Below are 19520 nucleotides of genomic sequence, written 5' to 3' on the forward strand. Positions count from 1 at the left end.
AAGGGATTATGGCTTTTGGATATTTCCTCGATGTATTTCGATGAAACTGAGCCTCTGATTAGGCTGTCAGCAGATACTGTATTATATTGATTGTTTTACTCGGTACAGACACACGTGTCAACCAGAGCAGTTTCTCCCTTTTGCTGAGAAGATTGAAGCTTTTAGATAACATTTAGTTATGGGGGATGTTTGTGCCACTGTTTAAAGTGATTTGACCCTGTGTCCTCCTCCAGCCTTATGTTAGAAGGCCTATTTTCCTCTCTTGGTCGAAGGGCATATAATGAAGTCTTCAGTACACAAGCTTTCTCCCTCCATATAGGTGAGTGGTTATTTATTTTTGTCACATGCTTGGATATCGTGTTCTTGTGAGTAACCATTGGACCATCTAGTACTCACAGTACTTTGGAGTAAACCAAAGCAACTGAAAACTGAAGGCATGCCTGCTTGTCTTATTTGCAACTTGGACCATGACCTTGCCCCATCAAATCTTCAGGCTGTTCTGATGAAGCCTTCTTTACGTTAAAATGCCCAGTCAAGGTGGCCAGAACCATCTGGAGAAGGTATAGTTGTAAATACGAAGTAACATGTATAATCCTAACAGAGAGGAGCCAGTGATTGAGCCTGGCAATCAGAGATGACACAAATTTTTTCTTTCCTTATTTGAATCTATAAAGACCCTTAAGTGCATTTTGAATGTGTTCATCTTTAAGCTGTTAACCCAAATTCATGTCCCACGTTTTTAAGAGAATAAGCAATAGAATATAGGTGTTCGCAAAGAAGAAGACGTATAGAAGCAGATAGGTGTATAGTTCATTCATTCACAGATAGGCACTAGGTTAGATTCAGTAGTTGGCATGCATGCATCAACATGTTTATTGGAATTAAAGCTTACTACATTTAGGCTTGGCTAGATCATATGTAAATTGAAACACAAAAGAGAATTGTTAACCAGGAAACTAGTTGTCTAGGTTCCTTAAACTTTAAATACAGGGATCCAACTAGTATACTTCAAAATTTTTCATGAATATCAACCTTTACTGCTGATTTACATCCTCTTATAAGGATGATATAAAAGGAAATTAGGAGCCAGTTGGAGAGTGCAAAGACTTAGGTGTAAATGATGGGTGAATCTTTTTTTTTTTTTTTGAGATGGAGTTTCACCCTTGTTGCCCAGGCTGGAGTGCAGTGGTGCAATCTTGACTCACTGCAACTGCCACCTCCCAAGTTCAAGTGATTCTCCTGCCTCAGCCTCCTGAGTAGCTGGGATTACAGGCATCTGACACCAGGCCTGGCTAATGATAGGTGAATCTTAATTGTGAAGATGAGTACCTTTATCAGTAGAGATGACTTAATATCAGAACTTTATCTTATAAGCTACTCTTCACTCTTCCTACTTCTCCCCACTCCATGCCGGTAGAGTTAATGTAAACATAGTAGAGTAATATTTCATCTTTGTATGTGTGTGTGTATTTTTTTTTGGGTAGGGGTGAATTTTTTACTATCTTTCCATCTGTTTACATATGTCAATGGAAAACAGGGAGCTTAGATTATAGTGTAATTTTTTACAAAGGGAAAACCTGAGTTGAAATTACTGTTTTACTTCTTTTCTATTCATTTCTTTACAGTGAGTCAAAAAATTTTCCCCCTTCACATAGAAAATGAAACTTTACACAATAAAGTAAGGATGGCAGGTTTCACAAGGGAAAAAGGTTGCTGTCAACTTTTTTCGTCAGGAATATGGAAATTTGGGTGGATTATCTGTTCAGAAGAGGTTTCCTTTATTACTTCTTTTTCCTTTTTTCACTTAAGACATCTGTTAACATTTCACACAGCCCAACAGATGTTGCAAAGCAAGTCCCATACTTTGTTCTCAAGAAAAATGACATTTCCTCAATTGGTTCCCCCACCTCTGTGACTGAGTCCAGCCTGCTGCTTCTGCATAATTTGCATATATTAAGTTATATACCTTAATGCCATATGAATTTGTAGCTTCAGCATTATTTTTATACGGTAAAGTCTGATTTGATTAGAAACTAGTTTACATGTTGTTCTAGAATTAGGAGAGGGCAAAACATTTTAAAACTCTTCTTCAAGAATGGCAACCTGATTTCCACATATAAATTGGGTTGCCAGTTTTTAACATTTTTTTTTCTATAAAATAAGTGAATTACAAAAGCTCGAGTTGTTTCGCCATAAGGAAGTGCTGATTGTCATGCGATGTGGAGCGTCATTTTTATTATTTTGGCAAGAACAGGGACAGTTTTGTCTTGACAAGCCATTAAATGAATACCAGCGTGTGTCACATGAAAAACCACTGATCTTTAACCCAGCTCTGTACTTAACCAAGCCTTGAAAATGAATAGTGAATAAAAGAAGAGCAAAGGCAGAGCATATTACAGATTATGGAATTTGTTAACAGTTGCTGAATTGAACCCAGGGAATTACAGGTATTGTTCTGTGAACCAGCAGAAGTTATAGAGATGCTTGTTAAATTGTATACATAAACTATACATTTATTTTATATTTGTGCAGGATTTACATTGTTGGAGACAGAAAAAAAATCCTAGAGTACATTCTCAGTGCAGTAAATGTATGCTTTTATCATAAAATCATATATATTTACATAGAACTCAGTGAGATTTTTTTGCCCCCAGTTACAGAACTTATTTTAGCAATGTACTTTTAAAGAATTTAAGTAGAAAAAAGAAAAAGTATGCAATATCCCCTTCCCCTCAAAGGGAACACCCCACAAACATACATGCAAAACAAAGTTCTTTGCTCACTTGCATTTTTATGTATTCACTGTGGCTTATTTGTGTACACCAACATATGATTTTTTTTTTAAAAAGAAAATTGAGGGAAAAACCCAAAACCCACCTTAATACTCAAGTATTGAAAAGATCAGTAACATTTTAAACGGTTGTGGGAATTATTGCTTACAGAGCTAACAAGAAAGAACACACTTTTTTACTCTGCTGGTGGAATTGCATTGTGCCTCCCTATAGTCTTGTTATCCCACACTAACTGAAATGCAAATTTTTTGTAACTAATTGGATCTCATTGAGGGTGCATGCACAGTGTGTAGTTATATGCAAAAAGGTTTTAAAAAGTAAAATTTTCCTGCAATTATAACTTTTAATTACTATCTAAACCATGGCACCTATAGCACAGGTTTAGAATATATGTCTGACTTTTTTACATATTACACAGAAACATGAGTTATGAAATGCTTAATAAGGTGTCAGCTCGAAAGTTACAGGGAAAATGTTTAATTACAGCAATCTATAAATTAAATTTTAACTGTAGTCATGTGAAAATAAAGATTTCTTTTTAAGTTTAGGATTTAGTATCTTAGAGCCAGTATACAAAAGGCATGTTATAATGCAGTCCTCTTCTTGGAAGATTTTAAATGTTAAAACATCGTCAACATCAGAAATCACTTCCAGAACCATTGTCTTTTTTTCCCTTCAGTTCTCCAATCTGTTTTACCATTGTAAAATATTTTTGAGCTTCTTACTGTGTTTAAGTATATTTTTGCTTATGTGTTGTGGTGTGGGGGAGGTATTCACATTCCTGCCATGTCTTTAACTTGGATGCAGTGAAACCTAGTTTGGTGGACTTCACAATTGCCATGGTCCCTTTCTCACTATCAGTAAATGTGGGAAAGCCAACAGATGGCCTTTAAGTACTTCTGATTCTTTAACCTGAAATACTCAGAATCAGCAGCAAAAAGCAATTATTGTGGAAGTGATACCTGTCTCCTTCCTTCTAGTTTTAAATACTTTTCATACAAATGATTCTAAAGTTATTCCATAATTGTCAGACTATGTAGTCAGTGAAAAAAACTCAAAAGACATCTGTGTGCCTTGTAGGTGTATTTTTATGTACCTGTGTTGGTAAAACGATACAGGTGTCCCCCACTTGCTAGATAGAAATAATCCTAACATCAAAGGTTCTACACATTATATTATATGTGGAAGTTCAGATCATGTATCTTGAGGATTTACAGAGGGGTCAAATGTTCTTTTCAAAAATTTAGTAAAAAAATGAGTGTTAGAGAAACTTACAATCTTTTTTTATTTATTATTGAGTTTGGATTAATTGTTGTCTCTTTTTGTAACAAAGCTTGTCTTCTTTGTAAAGTTGTGTTCCAAAGTAGTTAAGATTTTGTTTGAGCAAATCCATTTAACAGATGCAGTTTTGTATATTTGCTATGAAAAATATTTTTTAAACCTTAGAAAGCTATCCTGGTGTTTTTAAGGCTTGTGTTGTGGCAATAACATGTTATATTGCAGACCTGTTTCAGCCAGAGACACCTGAGTCCTTGGTGTCTGGAAGAGCTCAGTTTGCCTATACTGGGTAGCATTTTGTCAGAAGACTGCTGGCTGGGCAGACTAGATTTGGATGTATTAGCTAGTCAGCCTAATAACCCTGTACAGACTGTATTGATTTTCTAGGAGAGAGTTTATGAACTAAATAAACTTGGGGTTGGTGTCTTAATAAACTGCTTCTCTCAGTCTGTCACATTTAGTTACGGAGCTGTGCAGTTTAGGGGGAAAAAAGGCTAATTCTGTTACAGATTGTTCACAGCAGGGTCTCCAAATTAGCCCTTTGTTTTGTAATGCCACCTTGCTTGGGCTCGCTTTGAGCACATTTCTCAGTTTTGCCCTAATGAGTTGCAACACTGATAATGTGGCTGATGATCTTTCATTGATTTCACTATCACTTGCTTGTCTGGTAATTGATCCGTTGCTGAGACTCTAGTTAATTATATCGGCTTTGACATGGCCCGGTCCACGGGGAATTTCAAGTCTTGCAGAATAACAGTTTTAATAAAAGAGTCTATTACTGCAGGTGCTTGCTGCTGCATGCCAGTTGATTTTTGTGTTGTTAGTGTGTGTGTGGAGTGTGAGGTAGGATACTTGGGAAAGAAGAGGACTGCAGGACTGATAGAAAAAAGGGGTAGGGACTGGAAAAAGAGGAAGAGGGAGTGAAGGAGGGGAAGAAAGAGACAAGCAGAGGGAGAGGCAAGAGAGAACACACAGGCAAAAACACACAGGCAAAGCGATACAACAGAGGCTGAGTGGAAGGAGGAGGAAGCTTGCTATTGACAGTGTCCTTAAGCCTCCCACAAATAACAGCCATTAGTGGGAAGGTCAGGAGCTGAGCAGGCAGCTTGACTGAGGCACTGAGTGCCACTTCAGAAATCAAGAGGCTAGCAAATTTTAGAGGGAGTTTAAGTGGGTAATAGCTAGCAGTAAAGGTACAGTCACTGTTGACAATTGACTCATAGGGGTTTTTCCTGCCCTCCCCCCAGCAAGAATATTTTTATTGACCACAGGTGGACTTAATATATTTTAAGGCAACAATTCTTTGGGTTCTGGTTTGTTTCCTCTCAGATATTGAATTTGCTTCTTTTGAGACTTTTTTGTGCTTAATGGTGGTGAACTGGAGGGAAGTTTAACAGAAAAGCTTTCAGGAGATGTCGGTTCTAGAGGGGAAGGCACATTTGTGTCAACATAGTGTACGTTTTCTCATCTTTTCTCATTGTCCACTAATGACACAGAGCTGCCATTGAAGCTCTTTTCTGTTTCTTTTGTTGTTTCAGAGAGTAAGGTTTATTGTTATTCTTGAGTTAAGAAGGAGCGAGGAGAGTGGTACATTTGTCCTCGATATTTGTAGGTGGTTGAAGATTAATGTTCCTTACATTTTAAGTTTAGGAAGGATGGCTTTTTCCTGCTGACTACTTTTATGAGATGGCATGAATTTACCTTTCCATTTTGAAGTTACTGTTTATGTACAGTGCATTTTGTTCAGTGCTGCTTTTCCATAAATAAGGCAGACAAATACTTATCTAATAAATAGATGAATAGTTTTAAAACTTGTTTAATTAAAAATATGACATGTTATCAAGGCTGTATCTCATTAGGCAGGAAAACGTTATAGAATTTTCCACAGAGACCTTGAATGAAACATGGAGTTTTTATTTTCATTACTTTCTGCCTGACATGGGACAGGCTTTTTTTCTTCATCTTTTTCTTTTTTTGTAATTTGAAAGGATATTGCAGATGCTTCATCCAGGAACTTTAACCAAGGATTTTTTTTTTTTACTTTTGAGCTTTAAGAAAAGGTATACTTTTTTCCTTTGCCATTCAGTTTCTCATTACTTAACATTCAGTTTAGTAATTAATAGCCTGAGGTACTAGATATTAAATAGTATATATTTATATTTGGCGAATGTTTATTGTGCATCTTCTGTGTTACAAAAACTGCTAGGCTTATTTATTTACTCTTCAGAGTATAAGGTCACGGCTCTATGTATGTTGTTTAGGAGTTTCTATGTGGTTATAAATAGCCCAGCACATACGATATGACTTTCAGGAGCTAACATTTAGACCATAACTGAGCCAACTTTACATTCTTTTACAGCTGAATATTTTATTTTCTTCAGTGTAATTAAAAAATATATTTAAGTGTCACAGTTTTACAAATGTTAAAGCAAAGACTGGTGTCAGATATTACGTGTTATATCAGAAAGCATTGTTGAGAAAAATTCCCGAGGAAGGGCCCTAGCTTCTCCTCGCCCTGTGCACCGTGATTGTGGTGCTGCCTGGAGTGTGCATAAGTGTGTATCTATCTGTATATCTGGAGAGGGGTTAGTGCAGGGTGTCATTTGGTGCCTGACAGTGGAACAGTGCAGTTGACTCTTAGCTCTGTTATCCAATGACATGCAGTGGCTGAGAGTTTGAAGCTGATGGTTGGGTCTCCAGTGCTGCCCGCACACCTGACAGGCAGCTGTTAAACTGAGCAAAGGCAAGCTTGGGGAGTCACAATCTATGCATAAATGATAGGGATATCTGTGTAGAAGGTGCGAAAGAAGCTCTGACCCCCTCCCTCCCCCAAATCTCCCCCTTCCCAAATGAAATGCACAGTTCAGCCAGCTTCTTAACTACACTACACTCCTGCTACTGGCTGCCAAGAGGCTCAAAAAATCCACCTTCACTTTTCAGTCAGAAGAGGCAGAAGTGGATGTGAGAGAAAGAGAGACACAGAAAGACAGAGAGCCAAAGAGGGCAAGAGACTTGACTTTAAGAGACTCCTGTACTGACAACTCCATGCAGTTCGGAACCAGAACGACTACGGCTGAACCAGGGTTCATGGGGACATGGCAAAACGCTGATACTAACCTCTTATTCAGAATGTCCCAACAGGTAAGTTACTTTCTTTCTTTCTTTCTTTTTTAAGAAACCTTGAATTGTTATGGGCACTTTTGTTTCTGGTGTTTTTCTTTCTAAATATTTTTAAAAATGTGGTCACTTACTAGTTAGGCTCTGTTTTGTCATAACTATGTTACTGGAATGTGCAGGGTTACTTCATGGTTTCCCTAAGGGCGTCTTAAAAGAAAAAGGAAAAAGGATACTGAAGTAAAAGAAAGCAGAGACATTTTTGAAAAGTTTCACAGTGCAGCCTGGGTCAGGGGAAGACAATTTATTTCTTTGTTTTCTGTTAAGAATAAAAAAAGCCACCACCCAACAAACGTATCTGTCAATATGAATCACTTCGTCAAAGTGTCTGCTCTCTCGGAGTAGGTTCTGCAACCTAAAAAACAGTCATAAAATCTAGGGGCCCCTCAGAACAGCCCTACTGACTTCATGTGGCTGAAAGCAGCTTCGTTCAGACCTGAGAAGAGAGAGGAGGCTGTGCAGGCTCCAGCTGCCAGCGCCGAGGGTCGCTGGAGGAGTCGGCGTGCGTGGCGGGCTGTGCCGCTCGGTCCTCGCTCCTCAGCTCTGCTCCGCTCCTCCTCGCCAGCCGGCCCTCTGCGCCCGCCCCTACGTTCCCTTCGCCGGCTCCGGCCCGCTCGCTCGCCCGCCCGCCCGCCCGCCCGCGCACTCACTCGGGCGCAGCCTCGGCATCTTCCCCAGAGCCGCTCCTCCGTCCCGGCTGCGCTGGAGGCGCTCAGCTTGCTGGCTCTGCTGGGAAAGCCGACGTGGTGAGCGCGAGGCCATCGGTTACTGATAATTAATCACCGGAGCCGGCGGCTCGTACCATGCGCTCCGTGATACGCTCCCTGCGCGCCGGGCTCCTCTTGCACAATTGCTGTCTCCTTGGCTCCGCGGGGGAGCGAGGGTGAGAGGAAAGGAAGGGGACACAACCCAGAAACTTTCATCTTGGATTGTGCTCAAGTGAGGGAGGGAAGTTCCCTGGTGCCTCCCTCCTGTACACGTCTTGCTTTTCAAAAGCCTGCACCAAACCCACACAAAGCAAGTTAGTTGGGTATTATCATCCACACAGCACGAAAGTACTATTGACAAATATACTTGAATTTTAAGTTGATGGCGGGTGTTAAGAAATTGATATTGTGCCACTCATGAGGAAGAAAATACTGCAGCTGCTTTCTTTCTTTCTTTCTTTTTTTTTTTAAAAAAAAAAACAAACCCTTTTGTTTGTAAGAGTTTATGAAAATTAAATACTTTAAGTTAGATTTTTAAAGTTGTTGATAATAAAATAAAAGGAAACAGTTTGCCAGACTATAAACTACTACAAGTTTAGAAATACATTTGCAAGGGATAATACCTACAACCAGGGTTTTGTAGCATTTAGCTAGAGAACAGTTTTAGCACACAATTCTAAATAGGATAAATGCATTTGAATAAGGTGTATTTGACATATCCTGTAGAGGGACCCTGATTACTGCTGATATAGTAAGCTGGGATTTAAATGCAATCAACATAAACTCAATAAGTAACTCTTCATGTGCAATTTCCCATTCTTTAAAATGAAAAGTTGATTTCCACACAGAGATGCTCCTTGTCACTGCAGAGTGCTATGAGAAGTGTTTACCGCGACGCATCCCTGCCTGGGTGGCTCTCTCATAGTTGGAATGCAGAGTGTTTTCGCTAATCTTAGTACCAAATAACTTGTGCCTCATTTTTAAAATTAGATGTCACCTTCAGGGCTTTCCTTGAGTTAGTGGAGATCGTGTGTGTGTGTGTGTGTGTGTGTGTGTGTGTGTGTTAGAAGGGAAGATTGGCTTAGGTCTCCCTCTAGCTAGAAAAGAGTTAATAAAACCAGATAGAGATAATAATCAATTGATAAATGGCTATTGAACCACATAGATGGTGTTAGATTGCTTATTTGGCACTAGCCCATTTCCAAGTAGATTTGAATCTAAAGAGGTTTTGTCATGGAAAACATTTTACGTAAAAAACAAATAAAAGTAAATAATATAAACGATAGATCAGAATTAGGAAAATTTATGATGTCTTTGATCCAGCTGTCTGACCGTGTGGATATTTTGTGTGTACCTGTGTGTGCATGCATGTGTAAAGGTGAGCATCAGTGACTACATGGAGAGAATAGAAATACAGGGAAGTAATTTATGCTTAATGGGTGCTAATAAAACTGTATAATCTTAATTATGCTATTTATAAATTATAGTTCAACAAAGGGAGAGAAATCACAGTTTTAAATGTGTTTTCTTTATTTTTTGGTTTTGATGTAGTTAGCAATCACTCCTACCTACCCACCCAACCCTGGCATTTTCTGTCATGGTCACTAAATGTTTACCTCTTGTGCAGTTTTGGAAATCATGTAAAAGACGGTATGAGCTTACATTATTTTTCTCGTCAAGATGACATTTTAGTTTGTATAAATATTACATGAACTTAAGTTCAAAGTATGTGAGTAAAAGTATGTGTGCTGTTCATAGTTAATATGTTTGTTTTTCTTACCTATACTTCATCAGCAATGCTGATTCAGCACGTGTGTGTGTGTGTGTGAGTGTGTGAGAGAGAGAGAGAGAAAGAGACTTATTGAAATTATATCTCTGATATCTCTTGAAGCCAGCTGTTTCAGGTATTACTTTCAATATATACAGTTAAGCCAGCTTTTGTTACAGGTAAAAGTTTGTCCAGTTTAATCAAATATGTAGAATTCTGTATATCTCATTTCTAAGGCATAAAGAGGTTTCTCTAGATTATGATTTTAATTTCTAAGTAAAATTTATTTAGCTTATGAAATGAATACAATTTATTGGGTTTTTTTTTTTTTAAGTTTTCTTAAATAGTATAAAAACTAGCATTTTCTAAATTTTTTTTTTAGACATTAGAAAACTCTGACCAGTAGGGCTGCTATAAAAGGTTTCAAAACTGAGTTGTAGGTAATATACCACCAGTATTTAACTATAGAAAAACTTGTGGGAAATGTCTCATGAATACTGAAATTTAATAATCTAGTTTTGTGTGTTCTATAAGTAAAGTAGGAAGAAGGGAGACAAAAATCTTTTGTCTTTTGTTTCACATGAGCAAAGCTGGATCTGCTTACATGTAAATCTTTCTATCTAGTAGTAACAAACATCATAATCTGAAGCCAATTTAGATTTAGTGGGATTAAGTATGTACCCCTAAAGTTCAAGTTAAGACTATTGACTACATTTTCCTCTGCCCATACAGTTTTTCTTCTATACTGAAGTTTGATTTTCTCAAATTATTTCTATCTTTATAGATGAATATTTGAGAACCTTAAAGGGTATGACACTTGTGTAAAGGGAGTTCTTCTTCGGGTCAGTTTGTCAGTGACAGGTGGAGAATGAACCTTATTTTGCCTGTTTTAGTTTCATGAGGTATTGTTAAAAGCAAAAAATAAGGCTTGCTTTTCGAAGTTTTTTTTTTTTTTTTTTAATCACACTTTAAGAGGTAATTCTTCTATTTTTATAAATATTTTGTGCATTTGAGAGAATAGTAAGTAAAATTCTTGTATCTATCTCAAGGGATGTAATAATCCAGTCTATTTAAAAATCTTTTCAGAAAGGAAACCATACAGGTAAATAGCTATAGCCACATTTCATGTGTTACTAGAGGCATTTACCTTTTATTATTGGTGAGGTATATTTAACCTGTTTCAAATAAAATGCAGATCCCTTAATAAGGTCTCTTTTCATACTTGAATGAAATACTAAGTTAGAATTATAAATGACTGTGCATCATTATGTAGTAATTTAGGATTCACCCGATGATGTAACAAAATAAATGGTATAATTTCATTGTGAAACTGTGTCTTATTCAAGAACAACTGTCTGACATTCCCTTATAGTTGCTTTATTTAACTTCATGCAAATATTATTAATAGTGACATTTTTCTGTTGTGCATTAGAGTCTCTCATTAGCATGATGCGTTAGTTATCACCAGAGAAATCATTTTCTAGATAGGTGAGGGGCAAACCAAGAAAACTAAAAATTAAATCAACAATTTACATTAAAATCAGAGCATCTGCTCACCAGAGATACGACAGAGTAAAAGCAAACTTTGTTACTAATATAAAAATCTAGCACCTTTCAGAGAAATGATAAATAAAATATAAGAAATGTGTAGTAACATTGCTAGAATCCATTTAAAAGAGTGCTCAGTATGAATTTTCTTTAAGAAATCTTTTCTTCCTGTTTATATAGGCCACCAATTTCAGTTTCTGGAATCTATATTTTTAAATTAAAATGGTTTTGTTCCTCCCCCTCCACTTTTTTAAGTATTTATTTACTAATGATTTAAAAGGCATATATATAATATTATGAGTCAGACGCCTAATTGTACAATCTGGTTTGAGTCTTCTTTATAGTTATACAGCACATTTTTATTCTAAACTCTATCCCACTCAAATAGACATCCCTTTTTACATAGGATGCATATTCTTATTTAATCAAAGCCCTGTGTAAAGCAGTTGATAGTTAATGGTCTTTGAAAATGACTTTCATTGCGAGGCGTCATCCATCCCTAGTGTTCTTTCTGCACTTTTCTCCCTTTTTACTCCCTTCCTTACAGTTAGTATGTTTGGGTGATCTTGTCTTACCGAAAAAGGATTAAATTGACTAAACTTGTGGTCTTAATGCTAAAATAAATATTTATATTATATTAAGAGGCATGCAGTTTTAGCCTGTTGAATTACTAGGATACTACTTCCAATTTAGGCCCCTCTTAATTTGAGTAGTAATATGTTTTATTTTTAACAATAGACATATATTCAAATATAATTCTCAGTATATTTTCTGATAATGAAACACTAAAATAGGAATATTTGGGTATTTGTATTTGTTAAGATACAAATTGTAGCATAGAGACAGGTGCTTGGTTTTGTCCTAAACTTGGAAGATATATGGATAACATGCAGACTTCACATAAGAGGTACTGTCTCATTTGTAATGCCGTGGGAAAGTAATAGTTCACATATATGGTATTCCATGTGGATGTAAACATTAATGCAAATAAAGCATGGACAAACGTGCTCAGGTGTGTATTTTGTACATGTTAAAAACTGTGCACAAATTTCGAGTTTATTTTCAACATGATTCATTTAAATGAATTTGAACATAGTAGGTAATCATTTTGAAATTATTTAATTTTCTCACCTTTCTGTCATCTGCAAACAGGTCCATTATGTTTGTGTAATTTGTAAAGCCTTTTGCTAAGGTGAGCCAAGTAACCGCAGTTGAAAAATAAATCCCTCTAAGGTGTAGATATCTTATCTATAATTGTAGGTATTTTTAATAATTATATTTATGAGTGCATATTCACATTCACTGATAAATCTAATTATTCATACATAGCTTTATGGAAATCTGATTAATGCAGTGACAGGACAGATTTGGGCTACCACAGCAGCACATCCTCCCACTCCTGTGTCAGGGTTAAGAGCTGCGGCAAATCCTCCCTAACTAATTAGATGCTGAATAAGGCATCTCTGAGAAGTTAGGGCAGAAGTGAATGGGTCACCACCAAGGCAGGATTGCAAGGACTCCAGTGATAGTGAAAGCATTCAAGTTTGCCAGGTCGTTGTGACACAGAGAGCTGATTCCAAAGGAACAGTCCGTTACAGATAGTGAGCTGGCGTCATCCACTTGAATGAAAAACACAAATTCTAGTGCCTCCCTCTCTCTACCTTATATGCATTACACACGCTCACTTAAAGAAAGTTGCACCATTATCTATCTGCAAAGCAAGCTTTTGAGAGGATTTTCCTTATAAACGTGAATAGCTAATGATTCTGTATAGCCCAAGAGGTATTTTCTGAACTTGGCACTCTAGATTAGCACATATATCAAAAGGGAACAGGAAAAGAAATTGGAATTTACTTTTACCTTGTGTCCATAATTTGAACCATAGTGTTTGAATCGATCTAGGAATTAACTCCTTTTTCCCCACAGACTGTCAGAGAACTTTGCGGTTGTAGACAAAACAGAGTGAATTGGGTGGGGTGACTTTTTCAGTGAGAGAAATTTTCTGTGAGACTCCCTGCTTGTTATTGTCCAAAGAACATGGAATATAATGGTTCCAAGATTTCCTTTCACGTGAGGCTTGGAGCCTGGTTTGTTAACAGTGTAGAAATAATTCACCATGTGAAAATCCTCTTGTACCTTTGGTGGTTTGCTTTTGTGGTATGTTTATGTTTATGGTGCTGCTCAATGACCACCCTTCTCCAGGCCTTGCTCAGAAGATTGTTTGGGGGTCCTAGGAAATGATTGATCTCACCACTGTCTGCCAAAGCTGATGCCATTTTTTATTTCCAGAAAAGCAACTGGCTTCTACATTTTGCTAGGTGATCTTCATCTACTGAAGGACCCGGGAGACAGGGAGAAAGGGAGTCAAAGACCCTTTCAAGAAACTCTGACATCTATTTTTAAGCTTTAGAGAAATAAAAGAAAAGAGACATAATTCTGGAACAACAGCTTTTATATATCTTCACATAGAAGCAAAACACTAGGTAACAGAGGGAATGTTTTCCTGTAAGAAAAACTGGTAAAGATGTAGGAAAAATAAGATCAAAAAAATATGCTAAGCAGCTCAAGGTCTAAGAAGTTTTAAAATGTGCAGATGATGTCCCAGAAATGATGCCTGGGGCCATGACATCCAGGGTCCCCACATTTCCACCTCATTGAGCCTGATCTGTATTGCCATCTTCCTCCCCAGGTTTAAAGAAACTTTAACGAATAGGAAAAATAAAAGTATTGATTATTTTTTAATTTGTACATTCCCTGTAGGAAGCCTCACAGATTTCACAGTGTACATTCAAACCCTCAGGTGAAAAATTTATAACTGGAGTTCATTTTGGTGAAGACAGTGTGCAGTGTCATTCTGTTCAAATGCTGTATGTAGCATTTCATGCCACAAAGTGCAGAGATCAGGAGAAGAGAGGAATCGCTGTATCTTTTCTTCATTCACAGAGCTTTCTTTAATGGAAATGCTTGTGGAAAATCAACACATTACTCAAACTGGCTAGTTTAGGAACCAAATTCTCAGCTTATTAATCATCATTCCAATTAAAAAAAAAAGAATTGATCCTTTAACAACAAAATAATATCCTTTTGTTTTTCTTTAATTAAGCCCATCAGTTTTTCATTTCTCTCTGTAAAGAAAATGAAAATAATCTTGAATGGTAGGAAGTTACTCATTGAAACAACTGATTGTCTTGAGCATATCTGACATCTTATTTACTCAATACTTTTGAACTGTAATGTTATTTTGCTACTGTCTTTAGGGTTTATGTGTCATTGAGTGGTGTTGATTTATAAATCTCATTCCTATTTGGTAGGCAGAAATTTACTTAATGACCTAAATACAAGGTTATTCTGTTCTTTCTTCCTATTTCCTTTCTTATAGAGGTAATTTCTTTCTCACTTTATTCTCTTTTCTTATCTCTCTTATTCTGAATTCCTCCTTACTTTACTGGTCTTTTTTGCCCTCATAGATAAGAATTGAAATGCACCTGGAACGTAGCAGTGATTGAATAAATACCCTTTTGCCAATACATCATTCTGGCAGAGGAATGAGAGAGAGGTGCCACCCTCAGGTGTGGTCCTCTGTGAGTGCTGACAGGACTGTCCCGAGTACTGCTATAGAAGGGTTCTTTAAGTAAGGGCATGATAAAAACCTGTAACCAGGGGCCCTGGCTTATCATTCAGAGGTGCTGAAAGGCAGCTCAATTTGATCCTCAGCCTGAATAAGGAAGTACTTAGCTGAAAAGAGATTTTGCTTTCCTTTTTTCTTCTTTTAAAAACGTAATTCTTGGATTTATTATTTTGTGCAGTTAGACTTCTACAGGAGCGTATTTCCCTAGAAGAAGGAAAAGATACCAAGGGCAGTGCAGTAGGTTGAAGGGATGACTCTTTCAGACAAACTGCAGCTAATAAGAGTTAATAGAAACATTTAAAAAAGGAATTGAAATGATGGCAGGGCCAATATTAGTGGATGGTATTAAGAAATTAAAATTTAAAGCATGCAGGATACATAACACATGAGGAGGATTCACTCCTGTTTTGTATTTAATAAATTTTAACTCATTGTCTCGCAAGGCATATAGATTGTTAAAATTGACAAGACTAAAACATACTCTGTATGGGAAAGACATAGCTTTCAGTATTGTACCTGCTGTGCTTTTTTGAGACTGTCATGAATTTTTCAACTTTATTAAGGTGTCTTTTAGGCTATTGGTTCTCTAGACAGTTCTTCAGAACTCACATTTTATGATCAGAGCGCCTGAACTGGGTGCCTGAAAAGAAAGATATCAGGGTAGTGAATGTTTTATATGACAACAAATAATTGCTTTCAGCTGGCTTAACATAGTAACAAAACTAATATTAAAATAATAATCTCCATTAGAGGGTTTTAATAATGTTTTTTCCCCTTTCTAGTAACATTTAAATCAAGAAGGATTTCATTGACTTAAATCATTAGGGTGGTTTTTTGGGACATCTGATCAGACATAGGTAAAGCTGCCCACTACTGTGCCCTCTGCCAGTGCTGGAGGTTAGTGGACATGGCTGGGCTGTCACCTGCAAGATATGGGGAATAATTATACACTGAGCATGGATTGTCCCTGAATGACAATGCCTACGAACATTCTCTTTGTTGACCTCGTGCTGGAACCTAACTTGGAGTCAGCGAGGTTAGCTGCTGTTTAATATTGCTTTTCTTTTATTCTTTCTTTTTTAGGTGTAAATATTAGATTACCAGAAAGAACCCAAACCAAAGTCCTGCTGTAAACTTTGTGGAAGGACTTATTGTCTTGCTCTGGAAAGTACTAAAATCCCATATTACCACATGGTAATGCATTTATATGTGATGCATAGACCTCCAGAAAGTGTATACCGATGGAGCACCATCGGTTGGCTGGTGACAATTAGGTGATTTATTTCTATATATGTTGAGCATTTGCTAATGGCTGCCTCAGAGGCAATGAGTGGATGGATAGCTTTCCCCAAAGAGGCATTCCCCATCCTAAGAATCTTGTTGTAATGATTCCTTATACTATGCAATATAGCCTTTTGTTATTCCTTGACTGTAGCTTTTTGGCGAAACTCTGTCATTCATTGGAAAATAGCATGTTTGTTTCTTATTTTGTGACTTGCCATTTTCAACAAGTGGGAGACTACAGCTTTCTTAAATTAGAAATAAGCTAGGATAGAGACACCAGGATGAGTCTCTCTGACTCAGATTTCAAATGTCTCATAATTTCCCTTTCTAGCCACTTTTCTTTGTTCTCTTGGGCAACTTTGGAAAGTAATAATGGGACTGAATAGAGCTTAAAATACGTTACCAGTCCTATTATTACTAAATACTGTTCATTGTGGAGAAGAGTTTTTTCATTTTTTACTTTGTTTTTGACATTTATTATGATGTAAGTAGGAAGGGATAAGAAGAGTTCAAAGTCCAACATCTGGGAGAGTTTGTTTCAGTAGCCAGCCGGGAAGCCAGAACACTGGCCTCATACAGGTGAGATGTGTTATGGGAATAAGGGCCTTGTGCATTTAATGAACCCTGCCTGCTTGTCAGCTTGGTTTTTCATGCACCATTGTTGTTCAAATAAGAAAAAGAGAGTGTTCACAGCCTGTGGTGAGATTAGAGTAATGAAAATGAAGTGTTAATCTGTTGATAGGAAGCACATCCCATATCCTGCATCCTGAGTCACATTCATGCATGTATAATATATTCCAGGTTTTCTCATGACCAGAAAAGCTTGGATGTTCATTATATTGAAAACATCCTTTTAGTAAAAGTGAGAAGTTGGTTGTTTTGACTTCTGTAAATAGTTATTTTAAATAATTTCTTAATAAACCAACTGCTTCTTGCCTTCTGAGTTTCTGATAATCACTGTTCCTATATGTGGCAGCAGTCCTGTACTTTTGATCTTTTATTTTTTATTTTTTTACAACTGCAGAATGCCGAAATGAGCTTCAATGGATGCCTACTTTGAGATATTCTTTTGTAGAAAGCAGTGATTAATAGGAGGAGTTAAGTGACAGTAATACTTTTCTCTCCATAGAACACATATTAAAACATTCATTATCTCACACTTTATTTTTCATCTTAATAATGTACAAATATTTAAAAATTGTGATTCTTCTAGAATTGCTTTACGTATATGCAGTCAGCTGCCATGATGTGAACCTAAGGAGACTAGCTTAAAGCTTTGGTCATCATGGGAGGGAATTGTATATTTCATAAAATTCTCTTTCTGAGATGTGGTATAAAAGGCAAATCAACATGAATGCAATGAATATATACTTTTCTTAGAATGCTTGTTTTAATTTTTGTGGGTTTTTTTTGTCATTTTACTCAGTAAGTATTTGAGAAATTTTCATTTTTTCCCTTAAAGCTACACACTTCAAAAAGAAAGAAAATAAGTTTAGTTTTGGATTACAGCAAGGCATTTTAAAGAAAGTAATGTGAACACTGGTTCAGTGCCCCTTACAGGCAGGCCGTCCTTTAAGATCATGTCTTTAAGAGGCATCCTAAGAAATGGTTTGAGGAAAAGTGTGAAAAGAATGGGGAGAGATAAATTAATAACTGAGTTCCAGGTGTCTATTTCTAATTGCTCAAATCATAATGGAAATTAAGAAAAAATTTTCCCGTAAGAAATATACTGCCATGCAGGCCTAAGACTACCTTTATAGAGTTCATATTTATGGTATTTTCTCTTTTTCTATTCACCTAGGAGTTAATTAATGCTACAGTATGATTATTATGATTTTGTGAACTGTTTACTTAAAGTTGTGCAAGTTGCTAAGAATCAAGAGAATTTGGGGATGGAAGTTCAATTGTGAAGTAAATTTGGCATATGTTCAAGGATTACATTATTTAGATAAAAATGTAAGAAAAATCCTTTAGGAAGGAAACACCTTAAAAAATAATCTTTCAAGCATGTGGTCCAATGATGAAACATAATGTAAAAACACTATATATATAGTTGATCTAAATTAGTTGGCATGTGACTGGTCATAGCCTACTTACTACAATTTGCATAATACCTAAGCATTTCTTTACTGTAGTAATACATCAGAGATAGCCTGTTTTTAATATAGTTGGTTGAAATGAAAAGGCCTTTTCTTCCCTCTGCTAAATAGGGTATTTTTAATTTGTTTTAAAAATCTGTTAATAGGTAGAAATGCTAGGTTGTTGTGATTGATTAGGAATAATGAAATGTAAGAGATTTTCTCCTTGCAATTGCTTTCATTAAAAAAAAAGTAGATATAAAGAAGTGCATGGTGACTTTGTCATAGACATCTGCTTTTAGGTAATAATCATTTGTAAAGAACTATGCCATGACTTTTTGGGTCATTTGAACCTATAATAATGTCTATTTAATGTAAGTATAAATGTCAAATGGTGGGATACATGTGGAGTCAGTAAAGATGAATATTTGCTATGATAATATTCATGCATCTTAAATGTTGACTTTTAAAATTTACCTTGAAGACATATCCTATTTTCACATTAGGGTACTTTTTCACTTAAGTACATGATAGCTCCAGAAAGGAAGTGTGGAAGTGTTAACATGTGAAGGAACAAAATTTGAGTAATACTTTGACATGAGCATCTATTTTGGGCTTTAGAGAAATAGATGGCTGATTGAAAACCAGTGTAAAGATTGTTGAAACACTCTGTAAGGCCGGGTCATCAGTTCTAGATTTACTATTTTAAAAAACGTTTGATTATGAAAATAGTTTCCTTTGGTTTGCATGAATGTTTCATTGTAATGAAACTTGCTACCCATTGTCTTATATTCTGTAAACTTGTAAAATATGTATTTTTAAATCTTTGTTCTGAGAACATCCTCTCCTTTTTTTTCTCACAAACTCTGCAAGCTCTATGTAGAGTAATATGACATTTTAAGGAGTAGGAGTTGCCTAAAAGGGCCATGTGGAGGTAACAAAAATTAAACAAGTAGAGTGAGTGTAGTGGGGACTGTGGTGGACCAGAAAGCTCATGTCTCAACCACAGTGAGGTAGCTGCTCCTCGGTTCCAGCCAATCGTTGCCAGGTGGGAATGTAGACCCAGTTTGCCAGATGCGCTCCTGCCTCTTTTTAATGATAAGCCAGAAATCCAGATTTTTATGTGAAATCTCCTGATTTTGAAATCTTGGCAACCTATTCAAATATTTTAAAACTGTGTGGTCCAAGCAAAACTCATCTGCAGGCTGTATTCAACCCTCTGGCTGCCAGATAGAAACCTCTGTTTTAGATAATATTTTAATA

General features: G+C 36.5%; 1 protein-coding gene and 1 long non-coding RNA gene across 3 annotated transcripts in view; one reads left to right on the forward strand and one right to left on the reverse strand.

Moving 5' to 3' along the window:
- BNC2 (basonuclin zinc finger protein 2) overlaps nt 1-19520 on the forward strand; it is a 451398-nt gene that overhangs the window by 134334 nt on the left and 297544 nt on the right. For both annotated transcript variants that reach the window (XM_064381327.1, XM_064381328.1), the window contains exon 3: nt 7011-7211. In XM_064381327.1, the coding sequence (XP_064237397.1) occupies nt 7011-7211 (201 nt within the window). The remainder of the gene's footprint in view (nt 1-7010; nt 7212-19520) is intronic.
- Nucleotides 7272-8188, reverse strand: LOC135276748 (uncharacterized). The gene is made up of 3 exons (XR_010344269.1): nt 8047-8188; nt 7895-7970; nt 7272-7680 (listed from the first exon to the last, which is right to left on the reverse strand). It is a non-coding gene; the product is annotated as an uncharacterized LOC135276748 (long non-coding RNA).

The sequence above is a fragment of the Aotus nancymaae genome, unplaced genomic scaffold, assembly GCF_030222135.1.
Source record: "Aotus nancymaae isolate 86718 unplaced genomic scaffold, 86718_ANA_hifiasm-v0.15.2.pri h1tg000003l, whole genome shotgun sequence".
NCBI lineage: Eukaryota > Metazoa > Chordata > Mammalia > Primates > Aotidae > Aotus > Aotus nancymaae.